Raw genomic sequence first — 25,988 nt, 5'->3', positions numbered from 1 at the left:
CACGCTATTAATTTACAATAATACACTTGAAGCCACTGTGAAGGGAAACCTTTCACAATCTCAAGGAATTCCATATCATGTGGATACTTATTGAAATGACTGGCTTTCACCTATGAAAATTGAACAGAGGTAAATGTGACTACACCTTTAGTTACAGTTGCTGTACATTATTTAAAGCTTAGAAACTGCATAATACAAAGCTCTGTCTGGTCAGTCTTAAACTGGGAGGGTCTGCGTGTTTAATGTGTATAATGGGGGCGGGGGACAGTGTTCAGCGAGGGACAGAGGGATGCAGGTATTACCTTTGTGGACCTGCTTACAGTGGACCTTGCTGGATGTCTCACAGTGAACAAATATCACAGAACAAACTTTACAGGCAGAAGAATGTGTGACTGATGTGTAATGATGTTCAGCTCTTTGGCACAATAGTGCCGTCCACTCAGTAGTTCCCACACTCTAAGTATGCTGGATACAGTACAGCGGTCAGTGCCCACAGTGCACAGTTGCAAGTTGCGGGAAATGGGGTGGTAATAAACAATCTCGTTCCGTCCAAACTGTGCTATTAGAGGAGCTTTACTCTTAGAGGGAAATAGTTTGCTGCTGCGGTGGGGCAGCTTCCAGTTTTTTTTTTTCTAACAGCCTTCTGAACGACTTCCAAACATCAAATCTCAATCACGTTTATGTTCCAAGCTCTCAACATTTTTGTAGAGCAGTTTTTGCATGTGTTCCATTTAGCATTAGTCCATTTGGGAGATTAGAGGTTGATTACTTCCACGCATAAAGCAATCATCTTATGCTCACTTGGAAAAGTATGAGCAAATAAAAGACTATGTTTAAAGACAAATGAGGTGAAATCGGATCGGACACAACACAGAAGGAAATCTGAGATTTTAACTGTGTTTTGTGCTTGCCTAATATGGAAAGAGTGTTAAAGTGTGTAAATCGAGATTGACTGTGGCTGAGGTGTGGTGAGCTGAGAGCGTTTCTGGAGTGCCTTTGGCCATGTCTAGGCTGCATTGTCCTATCTCTCCTCGCTTCATTGCTTCTGCTGTCTACTGGGTTTGGCTCCAGGCCCCTTGAGGTCAGGGGTCAGGACCAGTAATTCAATTATATCCAGCCTCAGAAGGGTGTTAAATGTTGTTTTTCACAGATTTAGTACTCTCCAGTTGTAGGTAAAATTACAATGGTGTTCCATAATAAGTTTCATAATAAGCAAATATATATTAGTTTGTGGTCTTATGTTTTGAAAATCTCTAGAGAGAAACTGCCGGACTGCCGGAGTAATTCTCATGGTTTGGTAAATATTCCTGTGGTTTTCGAGTCAATGTGTCTTGAGTCAGACTGATGAACACTAAAGGGAGTTCCCTCAAATTATAGTTTATTTTACAGCTAATAATTTTTCCAAGACTCCTATCCCAAGTGAACTGCTTTCAGTAAATAAAGACGCAGGACAATGTGAGAACTGTGGAGACGGCAGGAACACAAGGTTGATGCTTAAAGGATGTTCATGGCTAGTGCAGCCAGTATAAACCACAATGTATCATGTTGCAGATTTTAGTGCATAGAGTGTAAACATTAGATCAGTAACAATGTTTTAATAGACTTCAACCAAAGCACTGCACTGGTTCATTCAGAGTTTAATTGGATAGATCGGAATAGTAATCATATAATATACTAAAAATAGTACAACCCAAATTTCGGAAATGTTGGGACGTTTTTTTAAAGTTAAATAAAATGAAAACTAAAAGAATTTCAAATCACATGAGCCAGTATTTTATTCAAAATGGAACATGAAAAATGTTTCAACTGAGCAATTTGACAATTTTATGGACAAATGAGCTCACTTCAAAATTAATGCCTGCTACAGGTCTCAAAATAGTTGGGACAAGGGCATGTTTACCATGGTGTAGCATCTCCTCTTGTCACAACAGTTTGAAGACGTTTTCCTGGAGTTTTGGTGTTGGAATTTGGTCCCAGTCTTGCCTGATATAGACTTCCAACTGTTGAAGAGTGCATGGTCGTCTTTGACATATTTTTCATTTACTGATGTGCCAAAAGTTCTCTATACTGTAGGTGAAAGATCCGGACTGCAGGCAGGCCAATTCAGCACCCAGACTCTTCGTCTATTTTAAATGGCCTTGGCCCAAAGGACACGACAGCGCTTCTGGACCACACATCACACATGGCTTCCTTTTTGCATGATAGAGCTTTAGTTGGCATCTGCAGATGGCACGGCGGATTGTGTTTACCGACAGTGTTTTCTGAAAGTATTCCTGGGCCCATTTAGTAATGTCAATGACAAAATCATGCCGATGAGTGATGCAGTTTCGTCTGAGGGCCCAAATACCACGGGTATCCAACAAAGGTCTTCAGTCTTGTCCCTTTTGATGATGTTATGCACTGTAGATGATGAGGTTTGCACAGCCCTTGCAATTTGATATTGAAGAAATTGAAGACATTTAAAGTATTCCACAATTTTTTAACACACTCTTTTACAGATTGTGTCCTTTGCCCATCTTTGGTTCTGAGAGACTCTGCCTCTCTAAGACATCCCTTTCATAGCTGATCATGTAACAGACCTTTGTTGCCCTAGTACCAACTTTTTTGAGACCTGTAGCTGGCATCGAATTTGTAATGAGCTCATTTAGTGGATAGAAGTTAAAAAGTTCTCTATTTAAACATTTATTATGTTCTCTGTGTTCTAATGTGAATAAATGTGATTTGAATGTCTTTTAGTTTTCAGTTTATTCAAATTTAAAAAACCGTCCCAACATTTCCAGAATTCGGTTTGTACTTGCCATGTATGAGTTGGTTCATGATTTTGTTTTTCCAACCTCTTTTGGAAGCCTCCTGCGTAGGGAAAGAGGGATGTAATGTAACAAACTCGATGAGAGAATTTTTATTAAATTGATAACCTTGTGATAAAGAAGTACACTTTGGTATAAAATTATGTATTTAAGTGTGAACTGATTGCATTGTTTTTGGACAAAATATCTTCCTTTGTGTTGTGCATAAGAAATAAATTCTTGCAGGTTTGGAAAGATGTGGGTGGGTGAATAATGACAGAATTTTCATTTTTTGGGTGAACTATCTGTTTAGAACATGTGCTAGGTGTACACATAAATGTGTTTATGGGGTGAGTAGGTTCACTCATCAAGCATTCGAAGTAATTTGCATTTGCTACAGATTTGAATTTGTTCAGCAGCTCTTTGAGGTGATGCTGGAAAGCCGTCTTCACTTTATAAGCCCCAAGATTAAGCATTTTGAGATGTGCCAGATGGCCACACCCAGACAGGTGTAACATAGCTACAGGGAGATCTGTGAGAGTAGCACTTGGCTGAAGCGTACAGGTGAATAAAACAAACAGGTACTGTAGCACCGCCTTGGGTTTCACAACCTCTGATGAATGTAGAATTTGTCGAATTGGCTGAGGTTTGGCTCTTGGCGGATATACAGAGCATCAGCATGTTGCTTCTGGATTGGTTCCGGATCTTTAACATTGCGTCCATCCACCTGCCCCAGGCCTCTTCATGATGCTGGTGGAGGAACATTCCCTAGATTTCAGGAGATTTCAGTAGAAAAGGGCCTACTTTGCAAAGGACTTGTTAGCTCAGGGTTTATAGTGGGCATGTTTATTTTTTCTTTTGCTATCCTACCACTGATGCCATTGTAAACACATTGCCTTTGTGCCCATTTAAGGTCATTTGAAGGCATAATCATTTCCCATGCAATATTTCAAACATTGGTATTCTTACAGTGCTTGACTGAATATTTTAGTTAGTATGAAATGTTATTGGTTCAATGTCATAAAATGTATGAATATAATTTATTTTGTATTTCCTTAAGAAATAACATGACGGTCTGCATCAGGGATGCTTTGTTTTGAGAGCATTTGAGAATATGTTCACTATGAGCTGGGTATCTTGGGAATGTGCTGAAAGAATTCTCACTAAGAGGAGGCATTTCTCCTCCTGTCCTCAGACTATTAGGCCACTGTTATTACTGTCATGTGAATTTCTCTGAAGTCAGAGAATATTTTAACAATGACATTTAGCAGATATTTAACAATGCTCTCTGTTTTACTCATTCCCTTTAGAATTTCATTCCAAGTATTTGGTACACAAGTTATATTGTCACTTTGAGCACAAGGTACCTGTATTATCTCAGCTGTTAGTGGGTAGATATGACATTTCAAATTGTGACATTGCAATGTGACACACTATACATCATCTAAAACTATTGTAAGCAACCTTTTTGTATTGTATTATTTTCATGTGTATAGTTTTTAATGATGTGTAGAGTTTGAATATATTAACAGAGAAGATATGTCACTTAACAGGATTATAAAATTACTTTAAATTTTTTTTTTTTCATTTTCTTTCTTTTTTTCTTTTTCCTTTTAATTTTCAAGAGATAAATGGCGATGGTCAATAAGATTTTGTAATGTGCTTATGTTCATCAAGGCTGGAATTATTTAATCAAAATACAGTAAAACTGTATTATACGACAGTTTTCTGGTCCTCGAATCTGATTGGCTGAGAGGTTTTTCCACCTATGAGATATTCACCATGATATCAATATCACCGCAGTAACCATTTTACCATTTCTATCACTCTGCTTGCAGAATTTCTCACAGTGAGAGATTCTTCGAAAATTTTAAAGGGGGGGTGAAATGCTATTTCATGCATACTGCGTTTTTTACACTGTTAAAGAGTTGGATTCCCATGCTAAACATGGACAAAGTTTCAAAAATTAAGTTGTACGTTTGAAGGAGTATTTTTGTTCCCAAAATACTCCTTCCGGTTTGTCACAAGTTTCGGAAAGTTTTTTCTCTGTGTATGGCTCTGTGTGACGTTAGATGGAGCGGAATTTCCTTATATGGGTCCTAAGGCCACTTCTGCCGGAAGAGCGCGCGCTCCCGTATAGCGAGGCTGAGCACAGACATTTCACTGATCAGAGCGATTCACTGATCAGAGCGAGAGCGTCGCGAAAAGTCACAAAAGAAGTGTGTTTTTGGTTGCCAGGGCAAGACAACCCTGAACAGATTACCAAAAAAAAAAAAAAAACAGCATTAAGGGACCAGTGGATGGAGTTTATTTTTACAGAGCATCAACGTTGGGCAAGTGTTTTTGTTTGTTCCCTGCATTTCGAAGATGTTTGTTTTACAAACAAGGCCAAGTTTGACGACGGATTTGCGTATCGTTTATTTCTTAAGGATGATGCAATCCCAACGAAAAACGGTCACGATCGTGTGTTGGAAACGCAGGCGGTGAGTAAAACTGCTTAAAATATCTCTGCCTCCTTGTTAGTGCGTCCCCCTCCCATGCCGGAGACCCGGGTTCGAGCCCCGCTCGGAGCGAGTCGTTGCTACTGCTGCTCTCGTTCAGTTTCAGCCTCGGGATCTGATTCTGGATCATAAATAAACGGCTGAATCTGACTGTAAGCCATGGTTTGTTTTGGATGATGGTTTTGTCCCCACGGTAATGTCACAGCTTCCAAAAGCTCTCAACGCAAAAGCCTACTTGCGCTCGTAATTATTTAGCTCCGCCCACACGTCACGCCTCCAGCCGGTCGTGTTTTTCCGGGAAAAATCGGTACAGACTATCTTTCTCTTATGAATATAATAAAACTAAAGACTTTTTGGAGTTATGAAAGATGCAGTACTACTCTATAGGTACTCAGATTAACAGGATATTGAGTGAAAACGAGCATTTCACCCCCCCTTTAAAGATTTGAAATAGAAATCTATTGTAACTTTTGATCCATTTAATATTTCCTTGCTGATGACAAGGATTTGTTTCTTTCAAAAAACGAACAAACAAAAAATTCTTACCGACCCAATCTTGTGAACAGTTTTGTACATTTTTCAAAAGATTGTCCGGGGCAATTTCTTGTTTTGTTTGACTTTTGGATTGGACAGCAGTCAGAATTATGGTTTTAGATGAGATGTCTGACGTTTGCAAGGCTGAAAGGTAACATCCTGTGATAATTGGGCCTATCCTGACGCAGATTACATGGCTGCTCAGACATATAAACACCACTGACCTACTGACCTGTTTCTGCATGCACTTATCCATTTCACCTCAAACTGATGGACTTAAACCAGTGAACATTAAAGGTGTCATATTATGCTTTTTTAAAGATCATTATTTTGTGTATTTGGTGCAACAGAATATGCTGAAATGCTTTAATGTTCGAAAAACTGATTATTTTTACAATACTGTACATTATTGTACTCTCAAGCGCGTCGTTTTCTACATAGTCCCTCCTTCCAACAAGTGCAGTGTGCTCTGATTGGCCAACTGACCCAGTGCATTGTGATTGGCTGAACACTGCAAGCACTTGTCGGAAATGTAATGTTGGTTACTATAATCGCGAGATTTATCTTTCTAAATAAATGTAAAGGGAGTTAATAATGTCCTTAGATTTACCATCAGTTCAAGCCTGAAAGGGGAACGGAGTGGTGTGACAGACACAGTGATGAAGCTCATATGTGTTTGCAGTACACAAGCCACGGACGGTTAAGACAACTGACTCCACTGTGTGACCCCCCCCCCCCCCTCTCTCTCTCTCACATACGCGGGACACACAGAACTCTGCATTTGAACATTCAATAGCAAATACTTAAACTAATAACAAAACATACTTACAGTACCTGATTCAGTCAGAATGACCTCCTCTCCTAGGTTCACGAAACGGTCATCCATAAAATGCGTTGCTGTTCTGTTGTAATGCATCTACTTTCGGAAGACCAAATAAAGTGCTTTCTCTTTCACCTAGAAACACACAGTATCTCCCTGACATGACTGCTTTAACATTAACTGGGGTTACTGAAACCATGCCTTCTTTCTTTGCGTGAACATTTGGGCGGCATTAAGCAAATATTTCCACATTGTGACTTAGACATGTGGGGGCGTGTTTGAACGAGCCATTTAAGGACGTGTGGCAGAGTCTTAACTTTGATAAAGAATATATTTTTTGATTGGAGACTTTAGTCTTTGCAACTTTACAGATCTTCTTTATGCACCAAGAGCTTGTAACACTCCAAAGAGAAAGGAAAAAATTAAAATCGCATCATATGACCCCTTTAACAGATGTGGCTGAGTTAGGTGGCACGTTTATGCATGTCTGTGAGTCAATAGCCATTGAACCGAAAAATTTGTTTATTTACAAGGTCTGTGTAACGTAATAAATGGCACAGCATATTGACACAACCCTGTCTGAAGTAGTTAAATGAGTACCTGATGTTTTCCATTGTTTGTGAGTCTCGCCTGAATTTTAGCACTGCTTTTTTATTAGTCTGTTGCCATGCTTTGGGGCAGCCCAATACAAAGGCATCTGCTAAACAAATAAATAATGCCATAAAATGCAGTACTGTTTTTTTTCAGGCAGGCAGTTGGTTGGCATGGACAAACTTTTCCCACATGTTTAATCAACAGATGAGAGAAAGGAATACCATGGAAATAGGAGGCCATTTTCAATTTAGGATCCTTGTTTCAGCTGACACACATGCCAAAAGTTGTGGTTAGTCTCATTATACCTGTGCAATTATAGATTCATTAAATCTGTAATTCAATAAAGCATCAATAGCAGTTATTTTTAAATACTACAAAGTGTTTTCTTACAACATTCCTGTGAATATGTTTCAAGGGATCGTAAACATGAGATAGTGGAAGTCGTGGAGACATTTCTTTTTTTAAGTGAGTCGCTGGCAGCTGTCACCTGTCAGGTGTTTGTGTAACTATCTCAGGCTAGACTGTGTGTCATAACTCTATCCCATAATGACACACCATCCTTAACCAGCTGTGGCCTTGATTTGAACGTGACTGCATCTTGAAGCTTCCAAGTAGATCGACACACTTAGACTTAGAGCTGGCTGCAGATCAGCAAACTTACAGCAGCCAAACTCTCAGCTTGTTGTTCGAACTTGCTGTGACCCAAAGGGGATTGGATTAGTGAATAATACATCTGCAGGGCCATAAGGCTATAGTCTTGTGCTTTAGATTTCTTGCAGTGTTCTTAACTAGTATTCATTCGATACTGATGCATGCAACATCAAACAGACTTTTCAGAACTTCTTTGCTAAGCACCATAGTTTATTAGCCAAATCGTACCCTTTTGAAAACTAAGTGCACTTTAATAGTATTGAATATGCACTTGTATTGTACTTCAAATCAAAACTGTGTTGGCAAATAATCTAATATTAATTAAATAAAAGACCACTTAAGTCTACTTAAGGAGAATATACTTTCATGACTATGTAAGACTTAATTGCACTTTGCAAAATTGTCAAATTCATTTAAAATAAGTGTTGTTTATATTAAGTAATTGTGTTTGAATCTTTTGTCATGCTTTTAAGTCAACACTTATATTTTGATATATTGACTAACATATTGACACACATCTAAAGCAAATATATTTTAAATGTACTAAATTATCATTACAAATGTGTGATTACATACATACCGGTATATAAATACATACTGTATATATTGTATAGATTTCAGTAATTATAACATTAAAGTATTTTTTTGCTTGTCAGTACATTCTGCTGTACATTTTATCCATTATTCAGTGACAACAGGTAATTATGAAATTACATGTAAAAGATGTACTTAAGTCTTACTTAAATGGTTAAAAAAGCTGATTGCATTTAATATATTTTACAATATATTTTTTTTTAATAAGTTTATCCATAATACATTTTCATTCATTTACAGTTAACATGCAGTCAAGTGCTTGAAAACATTTCATTCAGTTCATACTTAAGTACATTCTTTTAAAGTATTTTTTAACTAAAGTATTTTGTTATTTCTGTAATAATTATTTCAAACTTCTTTTGTTGGATTTTTCAGCATGGGACATTAAGATGCCAACTCAGATTTTATGAACTTAACATTCTGCACTATTAATACCCCACCTCTTTCAACCACCGACAACTAAAATAATAAGTCATCCTTTTCAAAGTAAACTAAAGTGTACTTTTTCACTAAAGAATTCTGTTTATAGCAGCCTAAAAAATGTAACTCATTTTTTTTCTCTCTCTCTCTTTTGTGTACAGCTAATCTGATCGATGTATTACGGGTTCTGGAGCTGTCTGAAGACATGGAGGGAGTGTCAGTAGAGACCGGTCTGTGCACCGAAAGAAAGGACACATCAGAAACAGACGTGGCTTACAGGATAGACAAAAAGATTCAACTCAGTGCCCCAACTAAACAATTCTTTCCAGGTATGGACTCTTTGAAACGTACTTTCACAACCCTGCAAGCATTTGAGGCCCTGGGGTTTTTTTTAAGCGCAAATTCTACACACATTGTGTTATATGTGAACGATGCTTTGCTGTTTTCTTCATAGATTCTGCTTTCCCTGAGAACTTCTCTCTGATGACCACGGTTAAGGCTAAGAAAAACTCTCAGTTCTTCCTGGTGTCTTTGTATGATGAGCAGGGAGTCCAACAGCTGGGGCTGGAGATGGGCCGATCGCCTGTATTCCTCTATGAAGACCACCAAGGCCAGCCAGCTCCAGATCTCTACCCCATTTTTAAGAAAATCAATCTGGCTGATGGGAAGTGAGTGTTTTTTATGCATTCCTAGTAGCCCTGAAGTGACCTAGAGTTTTCTTTACTTGTAACCGATGAGATTTGCTATTCACAGCCTATTTTACTTCTATAATCTGATGTATTTCATAGCGAAACAGGATACATGTTGAACTTGATGACTAAATGTGACATTGCTAAATAAATGCCTGAATTGCTAATATAGCTAATAATACGTATATTGGTTTCTGGTGAAAATAATCCAATAGCCAATGACGTCAATGGAATAGGAAGAGCATGTTATACATTTACATTTTGATGAATAAGTTAGATTAGGAACATGTGTTAATAAATTCAACAGGAATCAGAATTAATCAGCTTCCACTCGCAAAGTAAAAAAACCTTTTAGCTACCTAATGCATAAATTAAATGGAGATCGCGTGAGTACCAATATCACATTAAACAACGGGTATTCATATTCATTATGTGTGGTCAGATTTAATGTGATCTGCTGCGATAAATTTGTAGATTGTACCAGATAGTAATGTGAATATGGTTGCATGTAAATGGTCATTCTTTGTTTGCATATGGTTTGAATGATCTGATCACAAGATATTATGGACTGTGTTTAGACTTGTATTGATCTTTAATCAGATCATCTGAAATGGATGTTAATACTAGGTGCAAGCAGAGACAAGTGAGAACTTTTTTGTCAAATAGTGTTGGAAATACTTAGTATTGCCACTCTTATGCACTGTGAACCGTGCCTTGCATTCATAAATACATTATTATGAGTAGACGTATTCCAACATGTATAATCGTTGGAGGATGAGGGCTATTTTAAAGTGTGCCTCTTGCAGAATAAAATTTGTTTTTTCAACTAGACTCCTGATCTGGCTATGGTACCACAGCATCACAGTGTCCATTTATAGAACGCTCTTTCACATGTAACCGACCCACAATCCACCTCTAATAGCCATGCTCCTGGAACAGCAGTAAATATCACTTTTAGCCCTGGGTTAGTACTGTGATAAAGCTCTGCTGTTGTTGACACTGATTAACCCTGCTGTCATCTCTTCTCAGATGGCATCGGATAGCCTACAGCGTGGAGGGCAAGTCTGTTACACTGTACCTGGACTGTAAGGAGGTGCAGACGCTGGAATTGATGCGTGGAGACAGCCCTGTGGTCAGCACGGATGGAGTCGTTGTTTTTGGGACGCGGTTGCTAGATGAGGAAGTATTTGAGGTACGAAATATCAGACATCTCATACAAGAGCATGTTTTACCCAAATATATCAATTAAGGCAGGTTAAGGTTTTATTAAAGCAAGACATGTGAAGACATTATTTAATGATGTATGTAATATGTATTTATTTGTGGGGTGAAATCATAGACTGTATAAAAACATGATCGATGAAACCACGCCCACCTAGCTTAACAAGTGGCTACACCCTTAATTATGCAGAACTTAAAGGCTAAATATAATTTAAAGCCTTTGATCACCCCCCCTCACAGTTGTCATGAAGGGCAAAGTTAACTAAATAGACCAAAATAATTTTTTGACTTCCTTTTGTAGCCAGCCTCTAGCGAACAGTTGACGAACTACAGTTTAAGTCACTTCCGTGTGGGCTTCATGAAAGAGAGCGAGAGGTTGGCGCTTGGGTGAAATATGACCCAGACATGATCCGGATAGACTTTGTTAGCCTAATGAGCTTTCTTGTGCTTGACAATAACACACTCTCTTTGCTGCAGTTTCATAATTCACTTCTTTATAAATGCTGCAGTATATGCTCATCATAATCCCCCTTAACTCTCAAACAAAGAGCAAACTAGATATTTCTCGAGAGGTGACAGGGAGTCTCAGATCAGCATAATTTGCATTCATATAAAATTCATATATTAATGCCTCTGCTTTGCTTTAATGGAATAAACAGTGGTGGTCTATTTGTTTTATGTTTAATTGAACAGTTTAAAAATAGAGTGGATCAGAGGCAGTTGTCTGGGCTGCTGAAGTTGAGGTCTCGTCTCCACAGAGAGGAATAAACAGGTGCTGTTCAGGCTTGTTTCCACTTCTAGAGAACACCTGGAAGTACCACCCTGCTCACCTGTGAATTAGTGCTGTCTGAATGAGCACACATTTACATTTTTTTTTTTTTTAGATGAGTCGCTTTGTACTTTGTCGATTTTTGGGGCTACTTTAGATATTTAATTTAATGCATTAAAATGCATTAGTCATAAGAAGTCATAGGAACTGCTTTTATACAATTTTTATTGTTATATTTTTATAGTGCTTCTGTGATAAATGTTGGGTATTTGGTTCCAATGTGCTGTGTGTTTGGGTTCATATTTGCCTATATGACTCCATGACTAATCTCTTATTTCTTGTGCTTGATGGTTCAAGCTAGATGTAGATTAGAGTGGAAGTCACATCACTGCTCTTGGTTATATCTTCATGCTTATGTGTGCTGGAATTCTAGCATTCTGGGAATGCTATTGTCAGTCTAATGGACATATAAGGGTCCTCTGTCTGCTTCTGAGCAGTCCATGCCTCCCAAAATCCTGCCCAAATCAATGTGCCATTGTTAAAAAATCCTGGTAAGGGCAAGAAGAGCTTCCTTCACTATGGTTTTGTCTAAAACTTGAAAAAGTTGCTTTTCAGACAAAGAGGTATCATGGCACGTCCCAGCCCAACATTTGAGTGATATCTTCTCTACTAAGATGTCTCCATCTGGGCGATTTTTAATTGCAGCATAGATGCTTCATTCACTGTTTGTAATATCCCACAATATTGTGTGTGTGATTTGGTAGTTAGTTTGTAAAAAATATCATCTAAAGCAGATGATTCAGTTCCTTCATTAAATATTAACTTCAATTACTAAAAAGTTCCACAGGCTAACCAGACATGACATGATGATGACTTGAAAGGTGGCCTGAAGACAGTTTCCATAAATAAATGTGTCAAGTCATTGACTGTCTTGGCATCAAGGCCTTTAGTTTCAGTTACTTTTGCAGCAAAATATCTCTGTTTGAGCAATGATTAAGACTCTGTACCACCTCTTGTTCTTTTAAAAAAGAAAATGAAAAAAATCTTGTCCTTCTTCGTGGTGCTTTTCAGAGCAACCATGACAATGAATGATGACTAATTCCCCTCATTTTTCTTTCTCTCGGGGTCCACTCCCCATTCATTCTAATCCTTCCAATAGAGCTGCATCTGTGGTGTGGGGTCGCTGTGATCTGGGTGAGGCTTGTACTGGGGGATGTGTGAGTTCGACCCAATCTGAGGCCAGTTCCCAGGCCCTGGTCTGAGGGGGAATCCAGAGGGCTTATATTCCGGTCCAAATCTCTCAGCGTGGGAGAGCTGTTAGGGAGCCTGGGGACCATGGGTCAATGCATCTATTGCTTCCAGATTCTTACGAATCACTAAAGAGCCGATGAAGTCTCTCTGAACTAGAGAACTCAACTAGAACACACACACAAAAACAAACAGCAGATTATCCACATCTTAAGTTATTTCTAGGATTATTGTTTTTTTTTTTGTCAGTTGTTTCTGTTTCTGCTTCGAAGATGCAGATAAGAGCCATAATATCCAGTTCCTGTCTGGTCCACTGATCCTAAATGGTGGTTTTAAAACTGTGTTAACTGGCTTGTTTAGTCCTTGAGTTGTCAAGCATGAGGCTCTTATTTCAGCCGACAGACAGATAGAAGAGAACACTTGTGGGATCAGTGTAGTGTAATTAGTTGGCTAGGTATATGGATTTATTTTGCTTTTAAGATCCAACATATGTCAGATTAATGTGAGAAATGCTGAGTTTTGGCTGTAATCGGAGTTTGTGTGCTATCTTGGGTGTTGCCAGCTTTTGGCCTCTTGCTCTTCCTCCCACTGATGCACTGGCAGGACCCCAGTGATGACTCAAAGATTCTCCATTGGCCTTATGATGAAAGATCTCTTTATTGTGAATATATACATACGCTCTGTGCTAATGTATGGAAATTAGGCTGTTCAAAATTCTTAATAAATGTGTGGAACTATGACTGCATTCAGTAGAGGGCATTCTCTCCAATGTTATTACATCTTTATTTCAAATAAGAAGTATAAGATATTATTCTGTTCTATTTTTCTTTTATTTTAATATTCAATTTGAGCTATTTGCAAAAAATATGTGTATTTTAAAATATGTGCATAATCATTCTTAATCAAATGCTTAATATGTTAAAAATGGCTCTATTTATTTTTCTTGTTTGGTCACATTCAATTATGAATTACATCAATCACATTAAAAACAGTCAAATATTATATTTTTATCTACTTCTTAGCTTCTTCAAGCATTGTGTTGTAATTCATGCTTGGCTGCTTTGAACAGTTAACCCCACCTTCTTTGATTAGACTGGCCATCTCATTCATTTTAAAATTGCATTATGAAACATTTTATCATTCTAACAAAAATTAGAATATATCTATAAATTATAGAAATATCTCATTATTGAGAGGAGACATGTCCCCTTCAGTGTCTATTGTTCTCATAGCACCAACCCCTTGGATACGGCCTGATTTCAGTCTTGAGGGCAGCAGAGTCAGAGATGTGTGGCTATTTTTGACACAAGCTTCCTCTGGATTATCACTACATTGATGCCCATTACACTGCTGCTTTAATTTCTTAGTGTGCTGATGCTGGTGCCAGAATTTTGTGACGGGGACTGCAGTCAAATACATAGTCTTTTGGCTGCAGCCTTATAATAGCAATATAGAAAACAGAGCGAATTTATGTATTTGTGAAGTCCAAAGTGTGTTAAATATATTTTTGAAGTGAAGATTGCTTTTCCGGTAGCATAAACTTTTATTTGCAGTGTGCTTCCAAAATGCCTATGCAAGTAAAATTCAATAAGTTTTACCCCGATTTCATCAGTGTTACACAAGTGGTTTTTCAACTTAATTCACTTTTCTGCTTTACATCAGCATGTTCTCCAGTTATGCAGTGTTAAATGGGGTGTTATTTCTCTTTGATCATGAGAATTACACCAGTGCAGTGAATATCACCGAATCAATGCAAGTGTTATGTGTTTGTGTTACAGGGTGAGATCCAGCAGCTCTTGCTCGTGGATGATCCTCAGGCTGCGGCTGACTACTGCCAAGATTACATTCCCGATTGTGACAGCCCGTTGCCCTACAGTACCCAGAGTCTGGCTCCTGAAGAGGTTACTGATTTCTCTGTGAGTTTGGCTTCCCATGTAGTCCAAAAAATCCCATTGTCTTACTTCCATCTGATTTATTTTACACCCATATGACATCCTGTTTTTCTGCCCATATTTATTGGTCCATTCAGTTTGTCTTGTGTTATTCTCTAGACTTCTCACACTGTAGCATTGGAGTATCATGTGGAAACAGAGAAAGAAACACTTGTTTTCCCAATGAACTTTGAGCAACCAGCCTCACAGTTTTCCAGAAAATTGCAGAACCTTATGAAGATATAATTTGTTTCAGCTTGGCCAAAAATGTCTTCCTCTTTTTGGAAGAGCCCTGTCAAAACTTTCTTTGAGTGGTTGCATTTATCTGTTTGCACTTTTTACTGTTCTGGCTTCTGGGCTCAGCTCCCAGAGCACTCATCTGAGCCAGCTAATAAACAGTGCAGGCATGCATATAAATAAAATTGCTTGTCGCTTAGTGCAGAAGCACTAATATACCAACAGCTCTAGGAGTCAACCAATTTATATTTTTTGTATAAACAATATTGTTTTTGGTTTAAACATACAACTGTAGATATGCGTAATTATTACAATTATTTTATTTTTATTTTATGTTCTGCTTTCTGATTAAAAAAAACAACAAATCATTGGACTGCAACAATAAAATATGCAAATATACATATTTAAAGACTAATAATGATAACAACAACAACAACGACCAGTGTTGTGGGTAACGCGTTACAAAGTAACGCGTTAGAGTACTCTAATTACTTTTTTCCTGAAATTTGTAACTTAACGCGTTAGTTTCGTGCGTAAGTAATCAGTAACTTCGTTATTTTTTTTAAAAAAAGTAATCCGTTATTTTAAGGAAAGGAAAATCCCGGCTGCAGCCTGCTTTTTGTCAGATAGTAGGCCTAGGTCTACTGTGTCACCTGCGGATGTACAGTATCAGCGGAGCCGAAGCTCTGTGATCGTAAAGTCAATGGCTGTGATGCGTCTGTGCCCTGCGCCTGACCCTGTGTGTGTGTGTGGGTTTTTTTTTTTTTTTTCTCGAACTCCCGGCAAGATGGCAGAGAGGACAGCGTTTGGTTTATGGAAGTACGCACATTATTTTCAATTTGTCAACGAAAAAGAAAAGAACATAACGGTAAAATGCACACTCTGCTTTGGTGAAAAGCTTCTGTCGACCGCCAAAAATTCTACCTCAAATTTAACGCTACGTTTTAATCACTACTTTGAAGAGTAAATGTAAGAGGACTGTGTTAAAGCGAATTTAGGCTTGTGACTGTGAGTGACACTTTAATAATAATTAGTTCGGCTATTAAGCGATTTGTCATTTGCCTGTGTGGCAGTGAAGGATTTAATTCGGTTTGTTATCATTTTTGTTTGAAAGGCAGCTGTTAATTTCTGTTAGATCGTTGGCTGGCTGGTTGTTCATCATTTCTAAATGGATTTAAATCTGCAAGCCTGTTTAAGGTTGTGTTTACAAGTAAGCATACTTGTACTTTGATAACTGCATTATTTAAAGTTAAAGAAAAATCAGGAGTTATCTTGGGGTGCTCATAATATACAGTAGCCTAGGCTAACCGGGCTGGGTAACGTTAGGTGCGAATTTTGATTAATAATATGTTCTGTGATAATAAATAAATAAAACGCCATGTGGAATAGCCGATTGCTGACTGTCTTTCCTGTTATTGTTATCCTGCAGTGTTAATTTAGTCGGATGACTGACGTTATTCATTGTCGGGAGTCACGACTTCTAGGTGCATTTAAAGGGGCCGGGGGCTGTGTCTGTCATGTGTGAGCCGCTGCAAACGGCTTTTAATTTTTAGTAACGCATGAGTACTCTAACGCGTTACTTTTATGAATAGGTAACGCTGTATCATAACTGATTACTTTTAATTGATGGTAACGTTGTAACCTAACTAACTACTTTCCAAAGTAACTATACCCAACACTGACAACGACCCCTATCTTTGGCTCACTGCTAACATTAAAAATCTCATTTATGGACTTAAACAAATGAATGCATATCTGATGGATTTATTCTGATTAAATAATACAGTATACTATATGTAATATTATATAAACACTTCTGATAAAAAATTTGGGATTTAAAATAATAATAATAAGATTAAAAATAATAATAATAATAATAATAATAATAATAATAAAATACTTTTATTCAGCAGGGATACATTAAATAGATTAAAAAATAACATTAAATACATTTGTAATGTTACAAAATATTTTTATTTAAAATAAATGTTTTTCATTTGTAATAACTTCACATTATTACTGTTTTCACTGTATTTTTGGATTAAATAAATGCAGCCTTGCTGAGCACAAGGGACTTCTTCCAAAATCATTCTTACCCCCTTTTTTTATAGCAAAGATTGCATTTTTCTAACCACATAATTAATTTTCTAATCACAGCCTAGGGGACAAGAACACTTCTTTGTCTTTCCAGTAAACAGACTTGCCCATATTTGTTTTCATAATGCGATATTTTTAATGTGGACATTTTGAACGTTTTTTTGATTGTGATGATTTGTGTTTGTGGTGAACATGCACGTGCAGGTGAGTCAGCCCAGTGAGTAATCATGTCAGTGGGTTAGCATTTCTCCACGGCCTTCTGGGAGGAACACATCGTACATTCATTTCTCCTCACAGCTCCCACACCCAGTTTTCTAAATGTCTGGCTCAAGGAAAGATGTATCTATCGGCAGCCGTTCAGAGGTAGAGCCAGCTGGCCTTCAGTTCCCACAACAGCTGAGAGAAGAGGGACTAATGGGGAGATTCATCAGCATTGCTCTCATTACTGACCTATTACCAGAGCTCACACTGATCCGATTCTGCCCGACCTGGCAACTCAACACCTCGCTTTGGTTCTCACATTATTCATATAATCTCCCCCCGACAGGCCTCATCAAGCCTATTCAGTCAGGGCCTCTCATAATAGCCTGTAAGCAGCTCAACTCCGACCTCTTGAATTGTGAGCTGATAATGTAGTGCAGATCTGAATTGAGAACCAGTTCAACTTTGACCTAATTTGCAAAGCGAATAATACATTGTCTAGCGGAATCAGATTCATTTTAGATTCAATTATGTAAGTCAAATGCATGTCAGTATGATTTTACAAGTTGTGTTGTCCTACTGTCTTCAATTTTTGTAACAGTTTTAATTCTGTTCATCTATTCCCTGACCTCTGACCCCTTGACCTATCTATAAAAGGCCAAACCCATCCATAACCTTGATGACATCATGCAGGGAGATGAGTCTGTGGAACCAAAAAAGCGCTCAAAAAAAGACCGCAAAGGAAAAAAGAACAAGAAAAAGAGAGATAAGAAAGGCAAAAAAGAATCTCGTAAGAAGAAAAAGGAAGCTGAAGCTCTTGAAAACGGTTTAATTGAGGTGTCCTCTAAGCTGCCGGAGTATTTGGCTCACGAAGCTCATCGAAGAACTTTACCAGCTCCAACAGAGCAGCCGAATTTACCAGAACAATCTCCATCTACAGTGGTCGATCTGATGGACTCCATACCTGACATGCCCACTCACGAACCTGACACCTATCAGGACGGTCTCACCACAGCCACGACAAAGCCTGTGACAGTTCTTGAGGACCAGTCTGTATTGGCAACTGCAGATTCTGAGTTCCCAAAGACGGAGGTGGAGGTAGAACTTAAAGTGCCAGTGTGGCTGCCCATACTTCCTCCTCCCTCCCCATCGTTCTCCTGACCAGTCACTGACTCTTTCTTACACATTTTAACCCCCAGTCATCCACTGTACTAACCATCCTCTGCTATTCTAACCTCCCCAATAACAGCACCAAAACTCTTCTTCCCAGATGTTAGGCTCATAAAATATCTACACTGTAGTTATACTTTGTAACTTTAGTGACATATGTTGACTCAAAATGCATTGCAACAGTGACACTTTGATGAGTGTCACAAGTTGAATGTGAGACATGATGCATATTTTATTCAGATTTTGGCATAGAGTTACACTTTTATTTGTTGACTTGGCACACTTTATAGATTGAAACTGAAAGATGCGCTCCAAGACAGAATGAAAAACTGACATAAACACAAATTTCCATGCATCTTTTTGATACAATCACCTCCGACAGCTCGGATAGATGTAGTCTTTACTGTATGAATCAAGCTTCTGCTGAGGTAAAACTCAGATGCCAATATCAGTGTGCCAAGTTTGCTCAACCTTCCTTTCATGCTGCTATGGCTGCTACCAGAACATATGGCTTTTGTGCTGACATCTCCCGTTGTTAATAAAACCACCTACCCCACACTCACCAGCTCAGCAGTATTTATGTCTGCAAGCTAGCTTTGTAACCAAACCTGTGTCTGTGAATTGCACTAACATTATAATAAGTCATCAGTGACCTAAAGATCTGAAGCACGGTTAAGCCAGGAACATATTCTATGCAAGTACACAGGCATGTTGTACATAGTTAATATGCCTCGGTAAAAATCTCGGTACTCAAAGGGGCGAAAGAGTTGCAGAGTTGCACTGTAACTCAAAACAAGATTTTTATCTTACTGTCACTCAAGCCATGACAGTAGTTAACTTGAGGTGAGGTGGTGTGGGGGGAACATAACACAAGACACGTTTATGCTAATACTCACTTTATAGCACCTTCTTGTGGCAACGCTGAGAATGCAACGCGTACTGATGAATTGCATTCAGATACATTTCACAATTTGCAATCATGTACTTGTGTAGACTATATTTCAGGACTTAATGTCTCTAAAGCTCACATGCCCAGTGATCCCGAACTAATGTAGAGTGGAAATGACTGACTGTGCACGGTATCTCCATGGTTGTTGTTGCCATGGCTGTGCTGCATCTAATTCTGCTGTGTCGATGTGCAGGAAGAGAGGCCGATTAAAACACCAGAGGTTGAGGAGTTAAGTGATGACCTTTACAGCGATGTCACCACAGTGACAGTTGGGCCCAATATCACTGACTATGAGGTAAGGTGCTCTGGATTCTGTTTCTAGGGTTTTTCAGCACAACATTGCAAGTATTTTTAAGGTGATAACCCTGACTGTATGATGTTGGGATGTTTTCCGCATTCATAGATCTTGGAGTATGATGAGTTAAGAAATGGCTCGAACAGCTTTGAACAGGAATATGAGGAATATGAGGTTTATGAGGACAGATTCGACCCAGCGGAGAGAGAGATGCCGGACACATGGGATGGAGAGGTACACTTTTGTACCTCAATAATAAATTAACTAAAAACACCCAAGAAAACATGGATTTTCTCTTTATCCCAATTAGGGATACTTTGGGACCAGGTTGATACTAAAATAAGACAAATACAGTAATAGTAGTTTTTATGTTTTTATGCTGTGTTTGTGCACTTTGGATGGGTTAAAAGAGAGCACAAATTCTGAGTATGGGTCAACATATTAGGCTGTATGTCACTTTAACTTTGTAAATATATGTCCAAATTCCATTAGGTTAATTATTTATTATTTAATGTTTACGTGAATAAACACTTGAAAATTGTTTCAAAAGGTAATGTTTTGTTAATTGACAAATACTGAAAGCTAAACATTGTTTTAATTAATTTTGAGAATATTTAAATTGATATTTAACTTTTTAAATAAATGTCTACTTTCCATTAGTTAGTTAAATTAATAAATTAATTAATTTATTTATTTATTAATTAATTAATTTTTTTTCTTTCTTTAAATATTTCACTTCTCAAATAAATGTTCATGTTCCATTGTTTTTTTGTAGTATGAAAATTGGTATCAGTAATCATAGAATGATACTGACATTTTTATAAACTACTATTATTGTAATAACTCCAATCTCAACCAGTTGTGACCAAGATCTCATCTTTTACCTGTTCTCTGCTTACAGGGCAAGCAATTTGAGAAAGGACAGAAAGGAGAACAAGCTGTTGTTGAACCAGTGAGTGATGGAGTGTGACGTTACACACACACATAAAAACTCACTCACTTGCACACACACACACACACACACACACACACAGTACATGGATTTATGGATTTATGTTGGCTAATGGAATCTAATTCTAATCTCCTTGTGTTTTATACTAGGGCACATATTTTCAGGGACCTCCTGGCCCACCAGGACCACAAGTAAGTCATAATACATGACTAATTCTTTTTTTTCTTTTTTTTTTTGAATTGTTTAATTTGAAAGTAGATATTTCACTCTCTATAGACATATCTTTCATGTCTGTAAGGCAAGTATACGTAGAGTTTAGCCCTCAAGTTCACAGAGGCCGAGGCGGCAGAAAGCGCACCCTGTTTGCTTTCATTACTTTACAAAAGCACAATGTTTTGTTGTTGTTGTGAGTGCACACAAATAAACGTAGAGGCTTTACAGATTCGAAAGATGTATTACTCTTATCTGTAAGAGCAAAATGACGGAGTATTTTAGGAGGAAGTGACTGAACCGGTGCCTCCATCTGTCATGCTGTGAGCGCGCTACTGTTCAGCTTTCACACTCCGCACAGACACTTGACAAGTGCACATATTTCTAGGTTAATATTAGATTGAGCAGCCATGTAAAATTGCTCCTACTTATATAATTCAGATGATAAGCCATATTTGAGGTCGATGAATGATAGGCGAGTGTTTGGATGTACTGTACTCCCACACATTTTTATTTTTTCATAAAAATCATTTGTGTGTCTGTTTATTCCCCAGGGTCTTCCAGGAATCCCTGGCATCATAGGCCCCACAGGACCCAGTGGAGACCCAGGTGATATGGTGAGTGTCCTCATAATCACCTGAGCCACATGACTTGGCATGAACCTGGAGTCTAGGACACACAGGACACAACCGGGTGGATCGGGGTGATTGGACTCGTGTGCAGATGGAAAAAACCTCACTGATGACTCACAGCCAATCTAAGGAACCACCAATCTCTACTGAGACCTTAGGCATCAGGGAGCCATTACTCATTTGATAATTTGACCTAATTTGCGGTGGACAGTCTGTCTGTTCTTGTAGCATGACTCACTCTTTACACACGATCCCATAGCATGGAAAGACAGCCCGCAGACTTCTAACTGCAGTAAAGAGCCTGAATTCATCATTTACCTCTGACAGTAGGGATGAAGATAGATGATTCTTCTGTCTCCGTTCAGTTTAGCGCCTCTGGCTGGTTGTGAATCAACTTCTCTGGGGTGTCAGCTTCACAAAAGAGTTGAGATTTAGTAAAAACATCCGACTAGGCTGAGAAAGTGTGTCACTTGAGATGTAAGCTCTTTTTGGCCTTGTATATCTATAGAGGTCTTATAACATTTCCGAAGCTGAAAGCCAAAGGAAAATATTCCAGCCGCAGGTTTTATCTTTTCTTTTGAAGGTTGAAGTTCTGTGTTGTCGGGAGAGGACTGTTGACTGACAGCTTTGATTGGCTGAGCTCTTAAATGTTTTACACCAGGCAAATGAGCACAGTAGGCTTTGATACAGGCAACATCTAAAAAAAAAAAATCATTAAGTATTAAGCTGCTTTCAGGAAACAAGCCAGTCGATAGGGAATAAATGAAGAACGCTGTTGCTTATGCAATTGTTTTGTCAAGTAAGTATTGCTGACACAATTGTGCACACATGCATGTACAGAAATGCTCCTTCAATGAATTGAGCTAATTGTCTCTCCTCCCACAAGGGTCCCGAGGGACGTCCAGGGCTGCCTGGCGCTGATGGGATACCGGGTCCTCCAGGCACTTTGCTTATGTTACCCGTAAGATGAAGTCATTCCTTCAGTAACACATTTAAACCACTTGGATCTCATTAGCAGAAGTTGTTTGCCAGAGGAAAATAATTAACATTTTACATCACAAAACATGAGGCCTGGCCCTCAATAGCATATTTTGGCCACATGGTGGAGCTGTGATATAATCAGAATTAATGGCATCAGGTATATTTCCATTTATTTGTGCGCTTAACGTGTTAAAATATATCTTTAATAGTGCCTTACTTATTGTACATAAATTATTTAGTTAGTAATCTCTTTTTTGTGATAAGTTCCAGTATGGAGGAGACTCTCAGAAGGGACCTGTGATATCTGCTCAAGAGGCGCAGGCTCAAGCCATCTTACAACAGACCAAAGTAAGACACCCTAACCAAACTGTCTTTGGCTATTACATCTGTCCCCTTCACTCATTTATCATGACTGTATAATCAGTGGCGTTTGCTAAAACAAGCATTCAACAAACCACTGACACCCCTAATACAGTATGTGAAGAGAGGTGTCTGTTATTTTTTAACAATTAGATTTGGGATATTTTGCTCTGCATAAGATAAAATAGGTGGAAGAATAATATAAAGATGCATTGAAGGACCAAGCCATATCATTTTAGTTATATGACTTTGGTTATAAGCCATATCACTTCAAATGGTTTTATGTAGGTCTCTTATGTTCACCAAGGCTGCAATAATGTGATCAAATATACAGTAAAATAGAATAAAAAGTGCATGTTATTATAGTGTCAAATAATTGTTTTCTATTATATATTAATGTAATTAATTCCTGTGAATTTTCAGCATCATTACTCCAGTCTTCAGTGTCACATGATCCTTCAGAAATCATTCTAACATGCTGATTTGCTGCTCGAGAAACATTTCTTATTATCAGTTGAAAACAGTTGTGCTACTTAATATTTATTTGTGAAAACTGTGACAGCATTTGATGAATAGAAAGAACATTTATTTGAAATAGATTTTTTGTAGTGACAGTTTAATTGTCTTTACTGTCACTGTCACTGTTTTTTTTTTTTTTTTACTAAAAACAACAAAAACATAACTGTAGTGTTCTGGATTTATTCAAATAAAACTGATGTGACATGACTTCATTATACATTAAATTTTTTTTCTTTGGTTTTATGTAAAAAAAATTTACAGCGCACCAACACAAAAAATCTGCTCAGAAATTGTACAATTACAGATGTTGTGTAATATTGTATGGTGTCACAGTGTATTATCCCAGTAAGTAGTTGTTTATAATCTATGCTCAGCTTAAAGCCAGCTTTGAGAATAGGTAATTTTTTAATTTTGGACAATATAGAAATGTTACGAATTCTGTACAAATACTAGTATAAATGCAGATTAAGGATGAGGAAACTTTTTCTGTTTGTTTGTATTTCTATTTGCTTCTAGCTATCATTGAAGGGCCCTCCAGGTCCATTAGGTCTCACAGGAAGGCCAGGCCCAGTGGTAAGAAATGGGCAAAGCCCATGCTATCTACTTCAAATTCAGATTGTTTTTGGGGTTTATTGGATTCAGTGGATACTTTCTGTCTGAAAATGTATGTTTGTTCCAGGGTCTTCCAGGTCCCAGTGGACTGAAAGGGGACAGTGGAGAGCCTGGGCCTCTTGTGAGGATATTTCCTTTTATATTCTCTCTTTACATTGAGTATCTTTTAAAATCATCTGTCTGTCTGATTCGTATTCTTCTCTTTTCAGGGGCCACGTGGGTTGCCAGGTCCTGCTGGTTTTAATGGGAAACCAGGGAAAAGGGTAAGACTGAACATCTCACATGCAGTGTAAAAAAAAAAAAAAATATCAATGGAGGAATGATCAAAGTTCAAGTCTGATCCATTTAATTAACCTCATCATGAATATGAATTGGTCGATAACAGTTTTCTTATTGATGTGCTGTGTTTTTGGCTTCATGAATATTGCATAAAGCAGTGCACACTGGTGCACAGAATATGATGATGACGTGGTACTCTGTGTTTCACCTTGCAGGGCCGATCAGGGGCAGATGGAGGTCGAGGGGCTCCTGGAGAGACAGGAGCAAAGGTGATTCACCGTATAGTCCCATTAGGACAGGCCATGCACAATAATAAGGACTGTGGCTGTATTCCACCATATAAATCAGCTTCCTCTACAATTCAAGTTTGCAAATCTGACTTTAACCTATGATAATTAGCACTGCTTGCTAAGGTCACTACTACTATTAATTATACGTAGGTTAGGGGTTTGAACAACCACCCTAATGCTAAATATTAAACCTCAGTACATATCTCATTTGAAATTGCAAGAAGCAAGATACTTCTTAACAACTGCACAGCAATGCCCTAGCAACCAACCACAAAAGAGTTCTTCAGGGATGACTTTTTACCAACACCCATTTTCAAGACTCTTAAAAGCTTAAAATAAAAAAGAAAACACGAGTGAGGTAGTACTAAATTATTTTATTCCGTAGAATAAACATGAAGATATTTCAAGCTTGTGTAAACCACAGACTTTATTTCAGGCCTTTAACCAAAAAAAAAAAAAAACATTTCAAAACCCACTGACTTCAGGGTGACATGACAAGAATTGAAAAAATAGTAACTTCTGGGTTTTAGGACTCATTCCCGAGTTTTGCATTGGCAACCACCACAAATATCTAATTTTTGTTTGTGATTAGCTTGTGTGTGTATGAACTCAATTTGTAGATTCAGCTGCCAGAGCTAAAAAGAACACCGGAAACTTTAATTTGACCCTAATCGTTCTGGCCATTGATGGAACCGTTTGCTATTGAGAGCTGTGTTTTATTGTGTGCACTGACAATAGCAAGCATTCAGTCCTGTCCAGCTGCAGGACCCATCAGTAAATAAATCACTCGGAGCTATTTAGCACAACAGCAGCGTGTTTGATGAGGAAGTGTGAGGTACTCCCGCAGCTCTTCGAGTCCCAGCACCGGATGCGGGCTGAGAATCGCAGCAGATGGGAAGATTCCTCTGAGGCGGCCTGTCAAACCCTGCCACATGCAACACACACCTCTGCCCCACAATCACTTCTCACATCTGTGCGTTTGTGTGTTCGAAGCATAGCATATGACATTGTGAAAGAACACAAGTTCTGTTTTGCTAATGCTAATGAAGTGTGCTGGTTGAGTGTGTGTTTGAAAAGGCTGTTTTGTCGATCTTACTTTTTTTTCAGGGTGACAGGGGCTTTGATGGACTACCTGGACTTCCAGGGAACAAAGGACACAGAGTGCGTAAAGAACACCAAATTGCTTAATCAAATCACCAGTGATGGGAATAACGGCGTTATAAATAACGGCGTTACTAACGGCATTACTTTTTCCAGTAACGAGTAATCTAATTGATTACTCTTCTCATCTTAATAACGCCGTTACCGTTACTGCCAAAAAATGCGGCGCGTTACTATAACAGATGATGAAGCTGTTCTTTTTTTTCATCAGACCAACTAGATCTCTGAGCGAGAGGCAAATATTTTTTTTTACTGTTCTTCATTGGTTAGTGGGCAGAGCACGAG

General features: G+C 38.2%; 1 protein-coding gene across 1 annotated transcript in view; it reads left to right on the top strand.

Moving 5' to 3' along the window:
• The window catches only part of LOC113042206 (collagen alpha-1(XI) chain-like), a 43,826-nt gene that overhangs the window by 3,476 nt on the left and 14,362 nt on the right, over positions 1-25,988 (top strand). The window contains exons 2-18 of the mRNA XM_026200859.1: positions 9,062-9,229; positions 9,355-9,568; positions 10,619-10,781; positions 14,606-14,743; positions 17,951-18,391; positions 19,606-19,707; positions 19,816-19,941; positions 20,609-20,659; positions 20,809-20,850; positions 21,424-21,486; positions 22,388-22,462; positions 22,747-22,830; positions 23,878-23,934; positions 24,041-24,094; positions 24,183-24,236; positions 24,468-24,521; positions 25,650-25,703. Coding sequence (XP_026056644.1) covers positions 9,062-9,229; positions 9,355-9,568; positions 10,619-10,781; positions 14,606-14,743; positions 17,951-18,391; positions 19,606-19,707; positions 19,816-19,941; positions 20,609-20,659; positions 20,809-20,850; positions 21,424-21,486; positions 22,388-22,462; positions 22,747-22,830; positions 23,878-23,934; positions 24,041-24,094; positions 24,183-24,236; positions 24,468-24,521; positions 25,650-25,703 — 1,940 coding nt within the window. The remainder of the gene's footprint in view (positions 1-9,061; positions 9,230-9,354; positions 9,569-10,618; positions 10,782-14,605; positions 14,744-17,950; positions 18,392-19,605; positions 19,708-19,815; positions 19,942-20,608; positions 20,660-20,808; positions 20,851-21,423; positions 21,487-22,387; positions 22,463-22,746; positions 22,831-23,877; positions 23,935-24,040; positions 24,095-24,182; positions 24,237-24,467; positions 24,522-25,649; positions 25,704-25,988) is intronic.

This window comes from Carassius auratus, chromosome 3 (assembly GCF_003368295.1).
Source record: "Carassius auratus strain Wakin chromosome 3, ASM336829v1, whole genome shotgun sequence".
NCBI lineage: Eukaryota > Metazoa > Chordata > Actinopteri > Cypriniformes > Cyprinidae > Carassius > Carassius auratus.
The sequence above is the reverse complement of the archived record's forward strand: the minus strand, read 5'-3'. Positions and strand labels throughout refer to the sequence as shown.